The 21,748-nt window shown below is 36.6% G+C and overlaps 1 protein-coding gene across 3 annotated transcripts in view; it reads right to left on the bottom strand.

Moving 5' to 3' along the window:
- Window positions 1-9,064: 9,064 nt before the first annotated feature.
- Window positions 9,065-21,748, bottom strand: part of ODR4 (odr-4 GPCR localization factor homolog) — a 46,338-nt gene continuing 33,654 nt past the window's right edge. For 2 of the 3 annotated variants that reach the window (XM_054247806.2, XM_054247808.2), the window contains exons 13-14: window positions 13,176-13,286; window positions 9,065-11,398 (exon numbers count right to left, since the gene is read on the bottom strand). In XM_054247806.2, the coding sequence (XP_054103781.1) occupies window positions 11,331-11,398; window positions 13,176-13,286 (179 nt within the window). In that variant the 3' untranslated portion in view covers window positions 9,065-11,330. The remainder of the gene's footprint in view (window positions 11,399-13,175; window positions 13,287-21,748) is intronic. The other variant, XM_054247807.2, reaches the window with a different exon arrangement.

Below are 21,748 nucleotides of genomic sequence, written 5' to 3'. Positions count from 1 at the left end.
GAATAATAAAGTCTATTTCTATCATATTAATAAAATTCAAATCTATTTAACAAATCTTTGCCCTACTTACAATATGAAACGGTTATAAAAATCCAATGAAATAGTGACTCTGAAACACTTTAAAAATGACAAAAACAACTGTAACTTCTAACTCTACTTCCATCCTTTATTCTTACAACTAATAAATCAATACTTATTAACTTATTCATTTACCTTTTAACATGTTATAAATTTTAATAGACTCATTGACCTCCCCTGATTAATATTCATTAACATCTGTGATATTTCCAACATTATTTATTAGGTTAAAGTCAAAAATCAAAAATAATTTACCAGATATTTATTGTGCATTGGTTTATTTAGACAAATCTTTTAGGTAAGAGTCAACAAACACAGTGACATTCTATTATAATAGAGCTTGATTATTCCTAACGTTACTGATTTTATAGTCATGAACCTATTGACTATTGAGCACTGTAGGAGTAGGTTAAAAACAAAAAGGCATTTTATTTGTCCTCAGAATTGTCACAGTGAAAAGGAGGAAGACAGAAGCACTTTAGTAAAAGACAGACTGTGATAAGGGTCATATGTGGATTTTTTTTTTTTTAGTAGTAACTATTTCTTAGGGATCTCTTTTGTCTCTTCTTTCTCCTAAACAAGCATATCTTATTTGTAGTTGGTTTTATTGCACTTTACATATATTGCATTTTTTACAAGTAGAAGGGTTTTTTTTGTTTTGTTTTTGAGAATGTCAACCAGGCTGGAGTGCAATGGCATGATCTCCACTCACTGCAACCTCTGCCTCCTGAGTTCAAGTGATTCTCCTGCCTCAGCCTCCCGAGTAGCTGGGATTACAGGCACATGCCACCACACCATGCTAATTTTTTGTAGTTTTAGTAGAGACGGGTTTCACCATGTCGGTTAGGCTGATCTCAAACTCTTAACCACATGATCTACCCACTTCAGCCTCCCAAAGTGCTGGGATTATAGGCATAAGCCACCCCTCCCAGCCAAGTAGAAAGTTTTTGACAACTCTACATCAAGCAAGTCTATTGGTGCAATTTTTCCAATAGCCTATGCTCATTTTCTGTGTATCACATATTGGTAACTCTTGTAATATGTTAAACTTCTTCATTTTCATTATGTCTATTTTTTTTTTACTTGAGACAGAGTCTTACTCTGTCACCCATGCTGGAATGCAGTGGCACAGTCATGGCTCACTGCGGCCTCCACCTCCAAGGCTTAGGCAGTCCTCCCACCTCAGCCTTCCAAGTAGCTGAGACTACAGGCAAATGCCAACCACATCCAGCTAATTTTTGTTTGGTGGTGTTGTTTTTGTAGAAACAAGGTTTCATCATGTTGCCTAGGCTGGTCTCAAACTCTCAGGCTCAAGTGATTTACCCACCAAAGGGCTCAGATTACAGGAATGAACCACCATGCCCAGCCTCATTATATCTGTTATAGTGATTGGTGATCAGTGACTTTGATGTTACTATTATAATTTTTCGGGGGCTAAATCAACCATGCCCATATAAGATGGTAAACCTAATTGATAAAATTGTGTATGTTCTGACTACTAAACCAATCAGTCATCTCCCTGTCTTTCCCCCATCCCTATTCTCTGAAACACAATGATATTGTTATTAGGCCACTTGATAACCCTACAATGGCCTCTAAGTGTTCAAGTGAAAGAAAGAGTCACATGTCTCTCACTTTAAACCAAAAGCTAGAAATGATTAAGCTAAATGAGGAAGGCATGTTGAAAGACAAGACAGGCTGAAAGCTAAGCCTCTTGCAACAAACAGCCAAGTTGTGAGTGCAAAGAGAAAGTTCTTGAAATAAATTAAAAGTGCTACTCTAGTGAACATATGAATAAGTGAAACAGGCTTATTGTTTATATGGAGAAAGTTTGAGTGGTTTAGATAGATGAAACCAGCCACAACATCCCCTTAAGACAAAGTCTAATCCAGAGCAAGGCCCTAACTCCCTTCAATTCTGGGAAGGCTAAGAGAGGTGAGGAAGCAGCAGAAGAAAAGTCTGAAGCTAGCAGAGGTTGGTTCATGGGGTTTAAGGAGAGAAGCTATTTCAATAACATAAAAGTGCAAGGTGAAGCAGCAAGTACTGATGTAAAAGCTGCAGCTAGTTGTCCAGAAGATCTAGGTAAGATAACCAATGAAGGTAGCTAAACAACAGATTTTCAATGTGGATGAAATGGTTTTCTATTGGAAGAAGATGCCATCTACTTTCATAGCCAGAGAGGAGAAGTCAATGCCTAACTTCAAAGCTTCAAAATATAGACGGATTCTTGTTTTATGGGCCAATGCAGCTGGTGACTTTAAGTTGAAGCCAATGCTCCTTTGCCATTCCAAAAATCCTAGGGCCCTTAAGGATTATGCAAAATCTACTCTGTCCATGCTCTATCAATGAAAAGTAAAGCTTGGATGACAGCACAGCTGCTTTTCTCATGTTTCACTGAATGTTTTAAGCCCACCGTTGAGACCTACTGCTCAGAAAAGATTCCTTTCAAAATACTATTCCAAGAGCTCTTATAGAGATGTGCAGAGATTGATGTTTGTTTCGTACTTACTAACACGGTATCCATTCTTCAGCCCATGGATCAAGAAGTAATTTTGACTTTCAGGTTTTATTATTTTAGAAACACATTTTGTAAGGTGACAGCTGCCAAAGATAGTGCTTCCTCTGATGGATCTGGACAAAGTACAGTGAAAATATTTTGAAAAAGCTTAATCATTCTAGATGTCATTAAGAACATTTGTGACTCATGGGAATAAGTCATAACATCAACATGAACAGGAGTCTGGAAGAATTTGATTCCCATCCTCATGAATAATTGAGGGGTTCAAGATTTCAGTGGAAGAAGTAACTACAGATGTGGTAGAATTAGCAAAAGAACCAGAATGTCACTAAAGATGTGACTGAATTGGTGCAATCTCATGATAAAATTTGAATGAATGAGGAGTTGTTTCTTAATGATGAGTGAAGAAAGTGGTTTCTGGAGACAGAATCTACTCCTGGCAAAGATGCTGTGAACACTGTTGAAATGACAACAAAGGATTCAGAATATCACACACATTTAGTTGAGAAAGGAGCCGTACAGTTTGAGAGGGCTGACTCCAATTCTGAAAGTAGTTCTACTGTCGGTAAAATGCTGTCAAACTGCTAGAGAGAAATCTTTCATGAAGAGTCAATCAATGTGGCAAATGTCATTTTCTTTTTCAAGAAATTGCCACGGTCACCCCAACCTTCAGCAACCACCACCCAAATCAGTCAGAAGCCACCAAGATCAAGGCAAAGCCTTCCACCATCAAAAATATTATGACTTGCTGAAAGCTCAGAGGATTGTCACTTTTTTTAGCGGTATTTTTAAATTAAGGTATATATGTTGTTATTTAGACATAATGCTATCGTGCAATTATTAGACTACAGTATAAAAATAATTTTATATGCACTGGGAAAACAAAAAAAAATGTGACTTTTGATATTAGCTTAGTTTTGGTGGTCTGGAACCCAGCCCATAGTATCTTGAGATATGCTTATATTGTCAATCTTCTTTTTTTGACATATGCTAAATATGTATAGTTACAAATCTCCTGTGATGACTGCCATCAATTCTTTCTCTCTATATAAGAATGTGTCACTTCCCCAGTGAGATATGGGCTTCTTCTTCCCCTCCTGTGGAAACTGGGCTGGACCTGTGTTTGCCTTGACCAGTAGAATGCAAAGTGACATTCTGGGACTTCTGAGAAGACCAGGCTTTCAGAGGACTGACAGTTTCCACTTCCTTCATCTGTTGGAATGCTCCCTGTTGGAATTCAGTCACCATGCTGTGGGGAGCCAAGCTCTTTGGAAAAGTCACGTGAAGGAAAATCAGATAAATTGTCACCATGTGGATGATTATCACAGCCTTTAGATAGTTGAATGCCCCTGCCAACATCATGTGGGGCAGAGCCACCAACCTGAGTCAGCTAAGCTCCATCTATGCAAAGAATCATGAGTTTACAAAATGGTTGGTTTAAGCCGCTGAGTTCTGAGGTTGTTTGTTGTGGGGCAAAAGATAACTGAAATAGAAACTGGTCCCTAGAAATAGGGTGGCATTGGGTCAAACCCAAAACCTATGCAGCCTCAACTTGGAACTGAACAGGAGATGCAGACAGTGGTGGCTAGAAGATCAGTGAGAAAACAAAAAGGCAACACTTGTATTTGCAGTAATCTGAAAGGTAGAACTAGTAAGCTCATGGCAATTGCTAAAGGGAAAATGTAACCTAATAAATTTGTGAATCTATCTAAGAAGACTTCCAGGCAAACATTCAAAATGCCACCTGACTACTTCTAGCTACTTATCGTCAGATACGAGAAGAAATAAACTAAATAAGAAACTTCAGTTTTGGAGAAAAATGTGTAGAAAATATACAATGTGCAAATAAAATATTTTTCCAGCCAGCAAGAGTTTCTCAAGGAAGAAATCACCTTGGCAAAGATCAAATTGAGAATTGTTAGTAAAGCATAAATTAGGATAATTTAGAATCAGTGGTACATCTGTAATATCCTTTAAGGTTTCAGAAATATTTAAACCATAGACCTCTTAGACAGACAAAAAGACTTCTAAGAATCTTATGAGCACAATTTGTAGATCACTTTGCTCGACAGTAAGATAGTTAAGGGTGCTGCTCCTCAACATCCTCTCAGTTCAAATTAGAGAGAGGCCTGTCTTGAAGAGACCAGTATGAATTTTGTCTAATGGAGTGGATTATAATTCAATTCAAAGGGAACACAAGAGGTTTTAAAATGAATTACATCAGCTTACACTAAAAAAGACATACACAGTTCAAGCTGAAGACTTCTGGGCCTTCAACCTCTGAAAATCAAGAAGCAGTTTGAGAAGCCTACTCAGCTTCAAACACAAAGCAATTTCTCATGGAAAAAGATGGCTCAGAGTAAAATAAAGATCATACAGGGAAGAGCCAAGAACTAAGAACCCCTCTCAAGTAGAATTACACCCTAATCGACATACATTCTCTGCTCCCAGAATCACGAGGAATAAAACGTGCCCAAATGGAGTTCAGAATTGCTATGAACCATTCACTGCTATGTACCTCTCATTTTTCCTCTTTTTAAACAAGAGTGTATATTGCCTAACTCACCACTGTAGGCTGGGTGATGAGAAAGAAAACTTATTTTTAGTTTCACACATTTTCCGATTGAGAGAAACTGTAGTAAAGGCACGGCATATGTAACTGAAACTAGTTTAGATGATGAAGTTCTGGGTCTTGAGCTTGAAACTGATGTCATATTGAGATGAGACTTTAACTTAGTTTCCTGTGAGGTGGTGGAAAAATTTTCCATGGGAACATAAATTGCTATGGCCAGGGCGTACATTATAACTACCAAAGATTTCTGCCATCAGTTTCTTTCTTGTTTGTATATGTGTGTCCCCTTCCCATCAAAAAGGGCTTTTTTCCTTCTTTAAGCTAAGCTGGCCCTGTAGATTACTTTGACCAATACGACGCAGTGAAAATAATGTTCTAGGACTTCCAAGCTATGGCCCCAAGAGGACTTAGCTTCCATTTTCCTCTTCCTGAAACGCTTACACTTGGGATGCTGCTTCTTGGATCCCAGCCATAAACGATTACAAGCCCAGCAACCACAACTGGAAGAACTCCAAGTCCCATGGAGAAGTCACATAAACTGAGGTGTGGCAGCTGAATTCCCAGCTGATAGCCACCATTAACTGCCAATCATGTGCATGAGTATCTCAGATGCTTCAAGCCCAATCAAGCCCCTAGATAACTGCAGCGAAAGTCATTACCATGTGGAACAAAACCAGCCAGCAGATTCCTGTCAACTCACAGAATTCTGAGGCCAGTGAAATGGTTGTTATTTTAAGCCAATTAAGTTTGAGGTATTTTGTTAGTAACAGACTACCCACCACAATTTATGTTAGTGCCATTAAGTAAATGAAATTAAGATCAAGAAACCCATTACCCAAGAATGAAAGCATCACTAATATTGTTTTATGTATTCATGTGCTACACCTTGCCACTGTCCCAAATTTTATGACTTCTTTAAAAGAAAGTTTTATCACAAATATACATATTTCTACATAATATGGTTTAGGTTTCCTTTGTAGCTTTATAAAAACTGTAGCATACTCTGTGTAGACTTCTGAGACTTGCTTTATCACTTTAAAGATTACTTTGTTGTTGCATGTAGGTCATTCTCCCTGTTGAATAAAATTACAAAACCCCTAATTTATTTTTTGTTATCAGTAGACGTGAGTGGTTAAAAACACGGCTGTCGTGAGCATTCTTACACGTGTACTCCTAAGGTACATGTATCCAAGAATTTCTCTAAGGTATTTATGTAGAGGTAGAACGGGAAGGGTACGTGAATGCTTAACTCTGAAAGAGTGCGCCAAATTGCTTTCTGAAGAGCCTATCAGTTCAAAATCCTGCCTCCAGTGTGAAAGACTGAGGCACATTATCTTTATGGCTATTTCATATTTCTTTAAGTTTTCAATCTATTGAACATAAAATGTTATTCATTCTGGTTTTAATTAGCCAATCACTTATGAGGTTAAACATCTTTTCACGAGTTCAGCCACATCCTCTGAAAATACCTGATTTGTCTTTTGCATATATTTCTATAGGACAATGATAAATAAGTGGTGGCTGGGTTCAGTGGCTCATGCTTGTAATCCCAGCACTTTAGGAGGCCAAGGAGGGTGGATCACCAGAGGTCAGGAGTTCAAGGCTAGCCTGGCCAACTTGGTGAAACCCTGTCTCTACTAAAAATATAAAAATTAGCTGGGCGTAGTGGCGGGCGCCTGTAATCCCAGCTACTCAGGTGGCTGAGGCAAGAGAATCGCTTGAACCCGGGAGGCAGAGGTTGCAATGAGCCAAGATCTCACCACTGCACACCAGCCTGGGGGACAGAGCAAGTCTCCATCCCTCCCAGACCCCAAAAAAGTGGTAATAGCCATCCTTGTGTTCCTGATTTTAAAGGTATACAACTTATCCATAATGCACTACCTCTTTTAATATGTCAAAGTTTATTAACAGTGCTTTTGACTTTTACATGTGTTAGTGCTATTAGCCAGTAATTTTATTTTCTCCTACTGAATGTCTCTGATTCTAGTATCAGTAAGTTATACCACCCTCACACGATATGCTGGAAAGTACTCCCTCATTAGCCATTTTTGAAAGAGCTTGTATAAAATGTTGGAATTTACCCCCTTGAAAGAGGGATAAAACTTACCTGTAAACCTGTGCCAGTTCTTGCCAAAAAGTTAATTATTGTTTACTATTCAACCTACGAATAAGTATATTCAGCTTTTCTATTTCTTCTTGAGCCAATTCAAGTAAACTGCAGTTTTCTAGAGTTTGGTCTATTTTGTCTAAGTTTTCAAATACATTAGCATTAAGATGCTCCTGGTAGTCACTTTTTCATTCTTCCTCTATCTACGGATTAGGACCCCTTTTCCAGTCTTTATGTTGTTTGTGTCCTGTTTCATCTTGTTCAATTATGCCAGTTTCACCATTTTTATCATGAAAACAACTTTGACATGATTATCATTTTCATATTCATTGATTTATTCCCTTACCTGTATATTCTTGCTCCTACATTGCTTTTGCTACTATTTTTCTAATTTACACATTTAGTCTTTTCCCTCCATTCAAGCATTTAAAGCCATTTTCCTCATAGTGCCGTTTCCCCTGCAATACCCAATTTAAAAATATATATACTACTTGTAACTAGGTTTTAAATTTTTCCTTTTCTCCTCTGTGAAGATTTCAACATGTAAGATTTTAAAAAATTTAACCTTTATTACTGACCTCTACTTGTTTCTGATTATCCATTTAATACCAATTATTTGATATGTTTTGTGACTTGCTTCGTGCTGAAAATACATGGTCAATTTTTGATAATATACAATGTTTAAGAAAAATATTAATTGTTGAATATGTTATTCTAAATGTTTATTGAATCAGTATCACATTAAAATGCTTTCACTAATTCTTTTTCAATCACTAGTTGTTGAAATCTCCCACTGTTGTTCAATTTGTTGCTTCAGCCCTATTGTTGCTTCAGTTCATACATTTTGAGGCCATTTCATATAATAGATACACACTGAAAATTGTTATATATACCTAGTAAATTGATCCATTTACTATTTTTAGTGGTCTTCTCGATCTTTAATATCATAAATCTATTTTTATTTAGTATCACTAAAGTTACATGAGTTTTTAGTATTTACCTACTGCATTAAAAAAATTTTAACTTTCAACTACCCATGTCTAATATTTTAGGTGTTTTTAACCTAAAATATTGTATTTTTAAAAAAATCTGACCAATGCTGTCATTTAATTGGATAATTGTATATTCATATTTATTTTAATTAGTATTAGATTTGTTACTATTATTTTACTTTCTAACTTCACCCCCCCACCTCCATAATTTCTTCCTTTATTGGTACTAGGTTATTGCATACCTATTCTGTATTTTAAATTTCTTTTCCTTTGGAATGATTCATCCCCCCAATCCTCTTTTTTTTTTTGAGATGGAGTCTCACTCTCACCCAGACTGGAGTGAAGTGGCGTCATCTTGGCTCATTGCGACCTTTGCCTCCCAGGTTCAAGTGATTCCCCCACCTCAGCCTCCAGAGTATCTGGGATTACAGGAGCATGCCATCATGCCCGAATAATTTTTGTTATTTTTTGGTAGAACAGGCTTTCACCATGTTGGCCAGGCTGGTCTCAAACTCCTGACCTCAAGTGATCTGCCCGCCTCAGCCTCCCAAAGCGCTGATTATAGGAGTGAGCCACCGTGCCTGGCCAATCCCCTATCTATTCTTGTGGCAGTTACCCTTGAACTTTGACTACACATATGTATTATAACATAATCAATTTTAAGGTTAAACAGCATTCTTAACCAGTTTTCTGAATAAAAGAACTCAGAACACTCTAATTCCAATCACACCCTTCTGCCAGCCAGGAGCTATTGTCCAGTTTTTCAATTATATCCTTATTAAAAAAATAGACATTACTAATGTTGCATAACAATGTTTATTTAGTTTTACAATTGTTTACAATTACTTTTCATTATAATTGCTTTATACAAACAAGTTTAAATTTACATGTTTATCATTTATTTGCTCACTAGTTCTTCAATTTCAGATCACCCTGTAGAATCATTTTCCTTTTTGAAGATCATCCTTTTGTAGTCTTTTGGCTGAAGTTCTGCTGAAGATAATATCTGTTTTTCATCTCAGCATGTGTTTGTTTCAGTTTTGCTTGTAGCAAATTCTAAGCTAATAGTTTTTCTCGGAATTCTACCCTCTTTTGGGTACACTGTTGCTGTTAGGAAGCCTACTAAGTATTTGACTGTCTTCCCTTCATTGCTGATCTTTTTCTCCCCATGGCTGCTTTTAAAATCTTGTGTTTGGTATCTTGTCATTTACAACCTTGAGTCTAGGCCTGGATTTTATTTAATTAGATGTTTGGTATATACTGTGCTTCCTGAATTTATGAATTCATGTTTTTCCAACAAATTTGGAAAATTGTGTTGTCTCTTCAAGTATTGCCTCTCCTTCATTCTCTAAATTCTCTCCTTCTAGTGTTCCTAGTCTTTATAATTCTTCCCCCCAACTCTCTTAATTTTCTAATGTTTTCTATCTCCTGGTTGCTCATTGGGTAATTTCTTTAGATCCAGCTTATAGTTCACTTGTCTCTCCAGCCGAGTCCAATATAATATTCAATATGTCTGAGAGCTTTTTTCATATTTCAATAAATATTTCTCATTTCAAGTTCTATTTGGTTCTTTTTCAGATCTGCCTACGGTTCCAACTTCATTTCTTATCTTGTGATGAAACCTTGAAGAACTGAGTTCAATGTTTATTTTTTCTATAGCTCCCTTGTCATGTTAGCTTGTTTCAACTTGTGCCTCTGATCTCTAGTCATAAAATACTACTACTTGATAATAATCTATAGGAGTCTTGGAACTAAACTAGGAATGTTTCTTGCTTCTGCCAGGAGCTAGAGTACTACAAACTGAGGGCCACTCAATCTTCTTTAACTGTCCTATCTAGGGCAGCATCTCAGGTTCACATCTCTTCTTGTTTCTGATTTGAGACAAACTGCATATGGCAGTGTTGCCATTGGTATCTGCCATCCAATCACAGTCCACTTGAATGGTTAATATAGTATTCATGACTCCTACCTTAAAATGTGTTCATGGTTTGTGGCAAAGGAAAGGTAGAAGTACGGTTCTTGAAAGTTCTCCTACTTCCTGTGAACCTATTCAAAAGTAGAATTTATTCAGGATCTAGTTGTTTTATAACAGCTAGTCTAACATACTTGCTGGAAGCAAAATCTTATTTTATATATTAAATATATTTTTAAAATTATGATACAGTAACCTGAGAAAGCACAAATTTTATGTCATTTCTTATTAACAGAATCTCTCTGGAAAGGTTCCCTACCCCTTGATCAGAACAAAACTCACAGTATATGGGAACTGAGTGAACATCAGAAAGGTCCCAGAGGATGAACCTATCCTAAGGTGGTTGTCTCATCACTCGGTAGAAATTTCTCCTGGTGCCCTATCATTATTAGACGTTGCATCAACATTGACTGTTGAAGTTACCATTTTTTTGTATTTAAAATTTACTTATTTATTTTAGCGACAGGGTCTCATTTTGTCACCCAGGCTGGAGTACAGTGATGCGATCATAGCTTGCTGCAGCCTCAAACTCAAGTAATCCTCCTGATTCAGCCTCCAAGTAGCTGGGACTAGAGGTGCATGCCACCATGTCCAGGTATTTTTTTTTTGTGGTAGAAACGGAACATCATTATATCAACCAGGCCTGTCTCCAACTCCCTCCTAGTCCCAGGTGATCTTCCTGCCTCAGCCTCCCGAAGTGTTGGGATTATAGGTCTGAGCCACCATGCCTGGCCTCTGTTCAAGTTTTAATGTCCTGATTAATATGTGATTCAGATTAGTAAGACTAAAAATCAATGATCATATCCCATCATTTTGAACTTTGTAACAAATAGATAATAATGATTTGTTACATGCAGCTTCCATCTAGAAGCATAACTTTATTTTTGGAAACATGGGCCACCTACAATTTAAAGCAGGCTAAACAAGGCAGCTTGTGATTTCATTTTAGTCAGAAACACACCTAATAGGCATCATGGCAGCAGATCTGGCTGCTACTGTTTTAAATATAGGTAGACTGTCAACATCTTGATTGTTCATAATTGTCTGTCAATGTTCTCTGGATGATCAAGAAAATCTTTGTGCCTCTCACCCTAATCACTGAAGTAATGAAAGGAGATACCAGCAGCAAGGACTGCAACTGTAAATGCTGTAATCACACCTAAAAGTAAAACAAACACAGAACGAATGAATATGGAATGAGCAAAAGAAAGGCTGAACTAATCCTAGGCTCTGAAATGTGGGTAACTGATGGGCCTCAAAAGCAACACACAAACACACAATCATACGTACACATACATATGTATGTACTAAAAGGCAGCAACATCTTAGAGAAAAATACAGCAATAAGTTGAAAAATTAGATTTCGAATGTTGGGCAAAGTATCTCTCTTGCACACATATGCACGGAGATGTATTTAAGAGAAAAAATAAGAAACACTTTGGCTGGGCACGGTGGCTCAAGCCTGTAATGCCAGCACTTTGGGAGGCCGAGGCGGGTGGATCACGAGGTCAAGATATCAAGACTATCCTGGTCAACATGGTGAAACCCCGTCGCTACTAAAGATACAAAAAATTAGCTGGGCATGGTGGTGCATGCCTGTAATCCCAGCTACTCAGGAGGCTGAGGCAGGAGAATTGCCTGAACCCAGGAGGCAGAGATTGCGGTGAGCTGAGATCGCGCCATTGCACTCCAGCCTGGGTAACAAGAGCGAAACTCCGTCTCAAAAAAAAAAAAAAAAAAAAAGAAACACTTTAAAGGGTTTATATAATTATTTATATTGTCATACCAGCTGTCTTATGCTACTTAGGTTAAAAAAAAAAAGGCAGCGCTAGTAGGCAGTAGTTCTCAGTCATTATAATGTAAAGCCACTGTGTAGCTATTGAAAAACTGCAGAAGGGTTGGGCGCGGTGGCTCAAGTCTGTAATCCCAGCACTTTGAGAGGCCGAGGCGGGTCGATCATGAGATCAAGAGATCGAGACCATCCTGGTCAACACGGTGAAACCCCATCTCTACTAAAAATACAAAAAATTAGCTGGGCATGGTGGCGCGTGCCTGTAATCCCAGCTATTCAGAAGGCTGAGGCAGGAGAATTGCCTGAACCCAGGAGGCGGAGGTTGCGGTGAGCCGAAATCGCGCCACTGCACTCCAGCCTGGGTAAGAAGAGTAAAACTCCGTCTCAAAAAAAAAAAAAGAAAAACTGCAGAAGTCCATGTTTGACCACTATAAAATCTAAGAATTGGAACGTCCTTGTAACTTTTATTTTTTCCTGATTATAGTAAGCTAAAGAAAGAAACTGACCATAGTAGTCTAGACAGACAGATACAGACAGACACACACATACACACACAGACATGCACAACAAATTTAATTACATTTAATGAATGATAAGAACTACAATTAAATGTTTTGGCTCCTAACTCTCAGTCAGGGGTCTTAATACTTAGTATATTTCAAACTGTTATTCTGCTAAACAACAGTCTTTGTTCAAAAGGTCTGAAAAATGTTACAGTAATTCTGCATTTCTTAGAGCCCTTAAAATATAAAATTACATTATAAAATTCTTGACTTGAATTTGACATTTTTTGGCATAGAACATACATCAAAATCTCCTGTGGTAGTAACTCTAGGAATACCAGTCTATAAAGCATTAGCCCTACCATACTAACTGATTCCCAAAACTCTGCATCTTTTTCTTTTAAAAACATTTTAAAAATTAATAAGATGTGTCATCTTTGAGGGCACTTGGATGACAATGTATGAATTATTAAGTCTTCCTATCTCTAGGGCCTGGCACTTTCCATCCATAATAGCCAATAAATACTGGCTAAGTCTAGCACTCTTAAGAAAGCAAAATGAAACACAAATAATTGTAAAGTAACAGAAAAACTCAAGTTCAAATGTGTCTTCAGTGTTATAAAAGAAGTAAAATGAAATACCTATGTTTTGCTGAATTTTCAATACTATTGTAGTTTTAATTGGCTGTTTTCGTTGTTCTTCATCTGTGTTGTCCAATGAAGCTTGACTATTCACAGAGGAACTCACACAAACTGAAAGAGTAAAATAATAATAAATTCTACGTAAAATAAGGATTAACACTTTAAACCGAGTTTTAAAGAACATTATAAAAGACAATCAACACCATTTTCTTTTTTTTTTTTGAGACGGAGTTTCACTCTTGATACCCAGGCTGGAGTGCAATGGCGCGATCTCGGCTCACCGCAACCTCCGCCTCCTGGGTTCAGGCAATTCTCCTGCCTCAGCCTCCTGAGTAGCTGGGATTACAGGCACGCGCCACCATGCCCAGCTAATTTTTTGTATTTTTAGTAGAGACGGGGTCTCACCATGTTGACCAAGATGGTCTCGAGCTCTTGAGCTCATGATCCACCCGCCTTGGCCTCCCAAAGTGCTGGCATTACAGGCTTGAGCCACCGCGCCCGGCCAATCAACACCATTTTCATTCAACTTGTTTTTTATATAACAACGAATTTGTTCATTATCAACTGTAGGTGAATTAAATTTAATGGAATATATGTCAAATTGACAGTTTTCAAAACATTTAATGTGGCTTTATCATCGAACTAAACCAGACGGCCACACAGCCAGTTCTGAGTAACTTTCAAAAATCATAATTTGTTGGCCAGGTGTGGTGGCTCATGCCTGTAATCCCAGCACTTTGGGAGGCTGAGGCGGGCGGATTGCCTGAGCTCAGGAGTTCAAGATCAGCCCGGGAAACACAGTGCAACCCCATCTCTACTAAAATACAAAAAAGTTAGCTGGACATGGCAGCATAGATCCAGTTATTCAGGAGGCTGAGGCAGGAGAATTGCTTAAACCTGGGAGGTGGAGGCCATAGTGAGCTGTGATAGTGCCACTGTAACTCCAGCCTGGATGACAGAGCGAGACTCCATATTCAAAAAAGAAAAAAAATTGTAATTTGTTTACTATATGGTAGTAAATTTATGCCAAAATTCATAGCAAAGTAAACTTCACTGTTACTTGAGATTAATTTATATCATTCTTTTTGTTGTTGTTGAGACAGAGTCCGGCTCTGTCACCCAGACTGGAGTGCAGTGACACAATCTTGGCTTACTGCAACCTCCGCCTTCCAGGTTCAAGTGATTCTCCTGTCTCAACCTCTGGAGTAGCTGGGATTATAGGCGCACACCACCATGCCTGGCTAATTTTTGTATTTTCATTTAATTAATTTATTTTTTTGAGACAGAGTCTCATTCTGCTGCCCAGGCTAGAGTGCAATGGCATGATCTCAGCTCACTGCAACCTCTACCTCCCAGGTTCAAGCAATTCTCCTGCCTCAGCCTCCTGAGTAGCTGGGACTACAGACATGCGCCACTATGCCCAGATAACTTTTGTATTTTTAGTAGAGATGGGGTTTCACCATGTTGGCCAGGCTGGTCCCGAACTCCTGACCTCAAGTGATCCACCCACCTTGGCCTCCCAAAGTGCAGGATTATAGGCGTTAGGCACTACACCTGGCCTAATTTTTGGATTTTTAATAGAGATGGGATTATGCCATGTTTGCCAGGCTGGTTTTGAGCCCCTGACCTCAAGTGATCCACCCACCTCAGCCTCCCAAAGTGCTGGGATGACAGGCCTGAGCCACCGTGCCTGGCTTAATTTCTATCATTCTTATTAGTGGTTTTAGCAATTAATAATTTCAAATAATTAGGTATTAATAAAATCAGGGACCAGCATATTATAGTACATGGGCCAAATCTGGCTCAAGATCTATTTTTGTAAAGGTCTTAAATTAAACATCTATATTTATATTTTTAAAAGACTGTTAAAAAAATGTGAAAAAGATTTTATGTGGCTCACAAAGCCTAAAATATTTGTTATTTGTACAAAAAAAGTTTGCTGACTCTTTGTCCAACTTGAAATTTAAACTATGATAAAAAATTTGACCTTAAAACCACTCTGAGTGGTAAGCAAGGCAAGGATACCATCTCACTTTACAAACGAAAAACATAACCTGGGAGGGTAAGTGCTTAGCTGAGCATCAGGCATTTGACTGATGAGTTGGACACAAGTTCTCTTTCTTCTCCATTATGCTGACAGCGATTTATGCATGTTGGCCTATTCAAATTTATTTAACACTGAATGAAAGTGTGTGAACTGGTAACATCCTCAGAGACCATGCAGGCCAAGAGTTTCCAATTTTTTTCCCCTAGGGCTGAGGAATCCTATGAAATCAAAGAAAATCTGACAGAAAATCCCAGTGTGTAAATAGATGAAAGCATGCTGGTCAGGCTGAAGCTGGGAGGGATGACTCCCGGAGTCAGACCAGCTCCTTTCTTCCATCCTAGAGATAACAGTTAGAAAGCTACTCTATAGAACTCAAGGGAACTAGGTTATGAAAGGAACTATTTTAGATTTATCTCTTTATTTACCTGACCCCCCACAAGAAAAAGAGAGAGAGGGAATTCAAGAGTGAGAGATAGTAAATATTACTGTTTAAATTCAAAGTAAAATAGCCTATTGTTTGAATTTACGTTTTTTTGTTTTTTTTTTTGAGACGGAGTTTCGCTCTCGTTACCCAGGCTGGAGTGCAATGGCGCGATCTCGGCTCACCGCAACCTCCGCCTCCTGGGTTCAGGCAATTCTCCTGCCTCAGCCTCCTGAGTAGCTGGGATTACAGGCACGCGCCACCGTGCCCAGCTAATTTTTTGCATCTTTAGTAGAGACGGGGTTTCACCATGTTGACCAGGATGGTCTCTATATCTTGACCTCGTGATCCACCCGCCTCGGCCTCCCAAAGTGCTGGGATTACAGGCGTGAGCCACCACGCCCAGCCATTGAATTTACGTTTTTATAGACATCTTTGTACCCCAATATACTAGCACAAGCTCACAAGAATGACATATGAACTTACTGAAATAAGCATGTATGACACCAACAAGGAAGAAAAGCAAAAAAAATTACCTACTTCTCATTCACTTCCCATAAAGTTTACGATTTTCATAAATAATTCGCAGTAAATTATCTTATTAGAATCAAGGGCACCACCATTCTTTTTTCTTTTTCCTCTTCAAGAATATAACTAAAATACTTTAAAAATGGCTCACCAGATTTTAAAGGTGTGACTTCAAATTTTTTAGGTGGTACTGTTGATAAAGTACATTGAACTTAATATCTACTAGCAGATGACTAGCACAGCTAAGAAATGTTAAAGCCATAGTTAACCTCACCTCAAGTGAGTCATTCTGACAAACTGTTCTTCATCTATTAAGTCATTTAAAAGTATGTTATTTTAAGATACTTACTTGGCAACTATGTATTTTAAACATAGCAACTACTTGGCAACTATACTATAGAACAGAAATAAGTAATAATCAGATAAATAATACAAGTTTAGCACCCCTTCTCTGAAGTGCTTGGGGACCAGAAGTGTTTTAGATTTCAGTCCTTTTTTAAAAAATTTTGGAATATTTGCATTATACTTACTGTTTGAGCATCCCTAATCTGAAATCCAAAACCCAAAATGTTCTAATGAGTATACTTCCTTTGAGTTTCATGTTCATGCTCAAAAAGTTTCTGATTTTCGAGAATTTTGTGTTTCAGACTTTCAGATTAGGGAATATCCAACCTGTAACCTTAAATACAAGTGGCAGGCCTAACCCTGGACATTATCTTCATAAAATTATGACATCTAATATCTATAAGTAAATAATTAGAATAAAAAATTTTATTCTAAAAAATTAGAATAAAAAAATGAATGAGTAAATGAGTGAATAAGTGCATATAATTCTAAACCAATAGGATGTTTATGTAAAAGCACTTAATTTTTCTATTAAAATGTATGTTATTATTCTATTTGAGAATGTGTTCTTTATAATAAATACGCAGAATTACTAAATCATTCCTTCTAATTTAACAAATACTTGATGAAGCGAACCTAGTACACTTCTCGGTAAGTCATATTCTTGGTTGCTATACATCTCATACCAGTGTTCAATTCCTAAAAAGCTACTTTTACTTGTATTCATCCTTCAAAATGAATTCAAAAGCTCTAAGCAGCTTTCCCTGAATCCCTTACAGAGATAGTGCCTCTGCTAAGAGTTCTGGTACTTCCCTGTTCATTCTTCTCTTATAGAATTATTAGTGGTTCCAGCAGTTAATAATTTCAAATAATTAGTTAATAATAATAAAACCAGGGATCAGCACATTGAAGTATACTGGCCACACTGTTTTGGAATAATCCATTCCTTTGTATTTCCCATTACACTGTGCGCTTTTTGAGAGTCAGAACTATCTACTTTATCTCTAGACTCCTAAAGCCTAATACATAATAGGCAGCCAACAAATAGTTATCACTCACTCACTCACTTGAGATTCATGTAAGTTTTAAAAACAGGGCAGTATCCCGAAAGGATCATACCTACCACACTGAAGTAGTACCTTCAATACATTATACAATATTAGTAAAATGTGTAGTATCTAGAAACCATGAGTTTAATATGGCATACATGTAAGTATACACACCTAAAATTTCCAAATTGCTGTTTTGCTTCCTTTGTTCTTGTAATATTAAACTCTTCCTACTGTTAATCCATCTCTATACTAGACTGTCAGCATAAAAAAGTACGACAGTAAATAATTTTTAAATAAAGTGTGAAACATGTAAGTTTTAATGTTAACAGTTTATGAAAATTAAAATCCACAAAGCAGACCTATGTAATAATATTTATATGTTATCTAAGATTTTTAAGTTATTTTAAGATATTTCATATCTTTAAGTTATTTTAAGATATTTACAAGGTATAAATAACGATAATGATAAAGCTTACTGAAGGAAGCCAAGAAAGAGGACTAAAATATATTTAGTACATATATAAATGATAAAAGCAATTCAATAGATAATAGCATTTACATCTGACAGTAATGGGAAAAAATTATAATGTTTTGAGGCTAATATTAAAACTTTCATTTACTTGCAAAACTAAACATCATTCAAAACTATGGGACTTTGGATGCAAGTAGAATTATTCCTGTATACTACAGAGCATCCATTTATAAAACTGGTGTGTGTTTTCGGTGACCTTTCAGCTGAGGTGAAATATAAAAGTAGTACGGGTTGAGTATTCCCTGTCCAAAATGCTTGGGACCACAAGTGTTTCAGATTTCAGATTTTTTTGAATTCTGGAATATTTGCAGTACCCCAGTTTACCATTCCTAATCCAAAAATCCAAAATCTGAAATGCTCTAATGCACATTTCCTTTGAGCATCATATCAATGCTCAAAAAGGTTCAAATTTTGGAGCAATTCAGATTTCAGATTTTCAGATTAGGGATACTCAGCTGTGATAAAGAATAAAAAAAGGGAAATAATTTACTGAACTTTTAAAATAGCAATGCTAAAACTTTGTTACTGTATATCATAGATTACTGCTAATGCTTATAAGACTTTTTCCTGATTAAATTATTAGCCAAATCACTAGAGACACCAAAATTCTGATCCCTAATCTTGATGGAGTTCTTAGACACTCTTAGGACCGTACTATATTATCTGCATAACTATTCATGCATATACATTCTATCTTTCCTCTAAGCTTCTAAGGGAAAGGAGTCAAGTTATTGATTCATATCTATCATATTGTCTTGAACAGAGCATAAGCTTAATAAACATCTGATAAATGGACATACTAAATGCAGTAAACTAGGTTAAAATTTCTGGGGCAACAACTAGTGCTACACATTTTCATATACAAGATGCAGTTTCATGTCTTTTAAATGTTCAATACTCCTGAAAATGTTCTGAACTACTGAGCCATACAGCTATGACTATTACATCCTTTTTAAACCTTCATCGTGTTCAGTAAACTATACTACACAAACCTTAAAAACCTTGTCCGGCCCAGCATAAGCTTATAATTCCTAAAGCATAAAATAAATGTGAAAACAAGATGTGCTGTAGTTTCCTAAGAATCATTTATTCAGTAACAAATACTTAGGAACACCTACCAGGTTTTAGGCACAGATAAATAAATACTTACGCTCAAAAACCTTACAGTCTAATGTGAAAGATAAATATTAAATATGCAATTGATGATTTAATTACAAGTATGTAAAGTATTATAGGAGAATGGCATAGAAAAGGGAACTACAAGAAAGTTTAGTGAAGGTGTTAACGTAGTCTGAACTAGTCTGAAGATAGTAAAAATACAGTATCTACACAAACTTTTAAAAAAAAACTCTATTTAGCTCCTTTTGTTTAGACCCCAACCCCTAGGAATGACAAAATAAATAATTTATTAAGTCAACAAATATTTACTGAGTACCTATGATGTGCTAAGGCTAAGCTCTTAGTAAAGTGCTAGAAACACAGCTGTAAGCAAGAGAGGCAAAGGTCCTTTTGCTCTCTCGACAGATGTTTTCTGAAATGCACATATAATGGTTTCGTAAGAATCTGAACTTATTGGGTTTAAGTTTTGTTTCTGGGAGACTGTCATGCCAGGTTGCAATAGCTACCTCTTAGGAATACATCACAGTGGTCAAAGCTACTTAATTTTTAATTTTTTTTTGAGCAGGGTCTTATTCTGCTGGACTGCAGTGATGTAAATGAAGCCTCTACAGCTAATTTTTGTATTTTTATTGTAGAGACAGGGTTTCACCATGCTGCCCAGGCTAAATTTTTTAAAACGTCTTAGCAGTATAAAGAAAGAATATTAACCTGTTATTAACTGTTTGTTAAAATATAGCTTCAAAAGCACTGGATAAAATACAAAGTAGTCTATATATCTATGTTTAACATACAACATAAAATTAAACGAGTTAAAAATACTTCTTAAGACAGAAATATTTTTAAAAATTCTTTAAAAAACCTAGATGAGGTTGGGCGCGATGGCTCCTGCCTGTAATCCTAGCATTCTGGGAGGCCGAGGCAGGCGGATCACGAGGTCAAGAGACCATACTGGCCAACATGGTGAAACCCTGTCTCTACAAAAATACAAAAAAAAAAATTAGCCAGGTGTGGTGGTGCATGCCTGTAGTCCCAGCTACTTGGGAGGCTGAGGTTGAAGAATTGCTTGAAACCAGAAAACAGAAGTTGCAGTGAGCTGGGATCACACCACTGCACTCCAGCCTGGCAAAGAGTAAGACTCTGTCTCAAAAAAAAAAAAAAAAAAAAAAAACCTATATGAAATCACTCTCTCTTCCTATTCTTTCATATCTGACTTTTAAAGTAACTTAGGAATGGGGCAAGTTTTGCATACAGTGCTACCCTTGGTCATTCTTAGTTTAAGAATGTGATATGCACTAAGAATGTGACAAATAATTTGAAAAATTATAGATAAACACTGTATATTTTAATATTTTATTTTATAACAATATTTTATATATTGTTTATATTATATATTTTAATAAACATATATTTACTTATAAACAAACATGTTTATATATATAAACTTTTTCATATATAAACATAAAAAATGTTTATATTACGTTTATATATGTGCATGTGTATATTATAAACATTATATATAATTTATATATTTACACATAAACATAAATAATAAGAGATCCAAGATTCCAGCCAACAAATGAGAAATTATACTGTCATAATCTAGATGAAATTAAACCAGGATAATGTAACATCATTCATTTACACTTGAAAATTTTGAAGGGATGGAATGAAGAATGTCAGGCTAAAATAGAGATCTAGATCATGGACAGTAATCATACTACACTTCATTATTTATCTCCTAGAGAAAGGCAGTAAAACAACATTTTTGGAAAAGAAGCACAGACTCTAGAACTAAAGTGCTTAAGTTGAAATTCCAGCTGCACCGTGACAAGCAACGTAACTTTGAAAAGTTACCTGGGCTTCCCGAGCCTCAATTCTCTCATCCGGAAAATAAGACAATAATATATTTACTTTACAGGGTTAAATAAGGAATGATAATTTAGTACTTGTAAGATGCTTAAAACTGTGCCTGGCAGATATATAAATAGCAGCTGATATTAGTATAAGCTTCAATTCAGGGTAACATATTTCAAGAAAGGCATACCGGAGTATATTGAACAAGTAATTTTTAATTTTTCTTAGTTATCAACTCTTTGAAAGCTACAGACCTTTTCTTCAGAAAAGAAATCATATAATTACTTTCAAGTGATTTGTGGACTTTCTAAAAGTCAGCTCTGACATCAAGGGTTTTGGACCCCACAGGTTTAAAATTTCTAATCTATTGATGGCAAACAAGGTGGTAAGAAAAAAACGTGGACTGGAAACTAATAAAAAGAACAGTTAAAAGTATGTGAGAATATGTGGCTTTGAAATATTTAGGACACAGTCGTTGCTCTCAAATTTAAAGCATGGTCTCAGTGAGGAAGCGGTACTCAGGTTTTATTGCTGCATATCACTGAAGAAAGAATAGGTTACAGAAAGGCAGATTAGGATTTGGAATAAAAAAGAATAGAATCTGAATCCCCATCTACTAGGGATATAGTTTTCAGTATTAAGAGGTTAAATTAGGTCAATTCTAATGATCCCATC

The sequence above is a fragment of the Callithrix jacchus genome, chromosome 18 (assembly GCF_049354715.1).
Source record: "Callithrix jacchus isolate 240 chromosome 18, calJac240_pri, whole genome shotgun sequence".
Taxonomy (NCBI): Eukaryota; Metazoa; Chordata; class Mammalia; order Primates; family Cebidae; genus Callithrix; species Callithrix jacchus.
The sequence above is the reverse complement of the archived record's forward strand: the minus strand, read 5'-3'. Positions and strand labels throughout refer to the sequence as shown.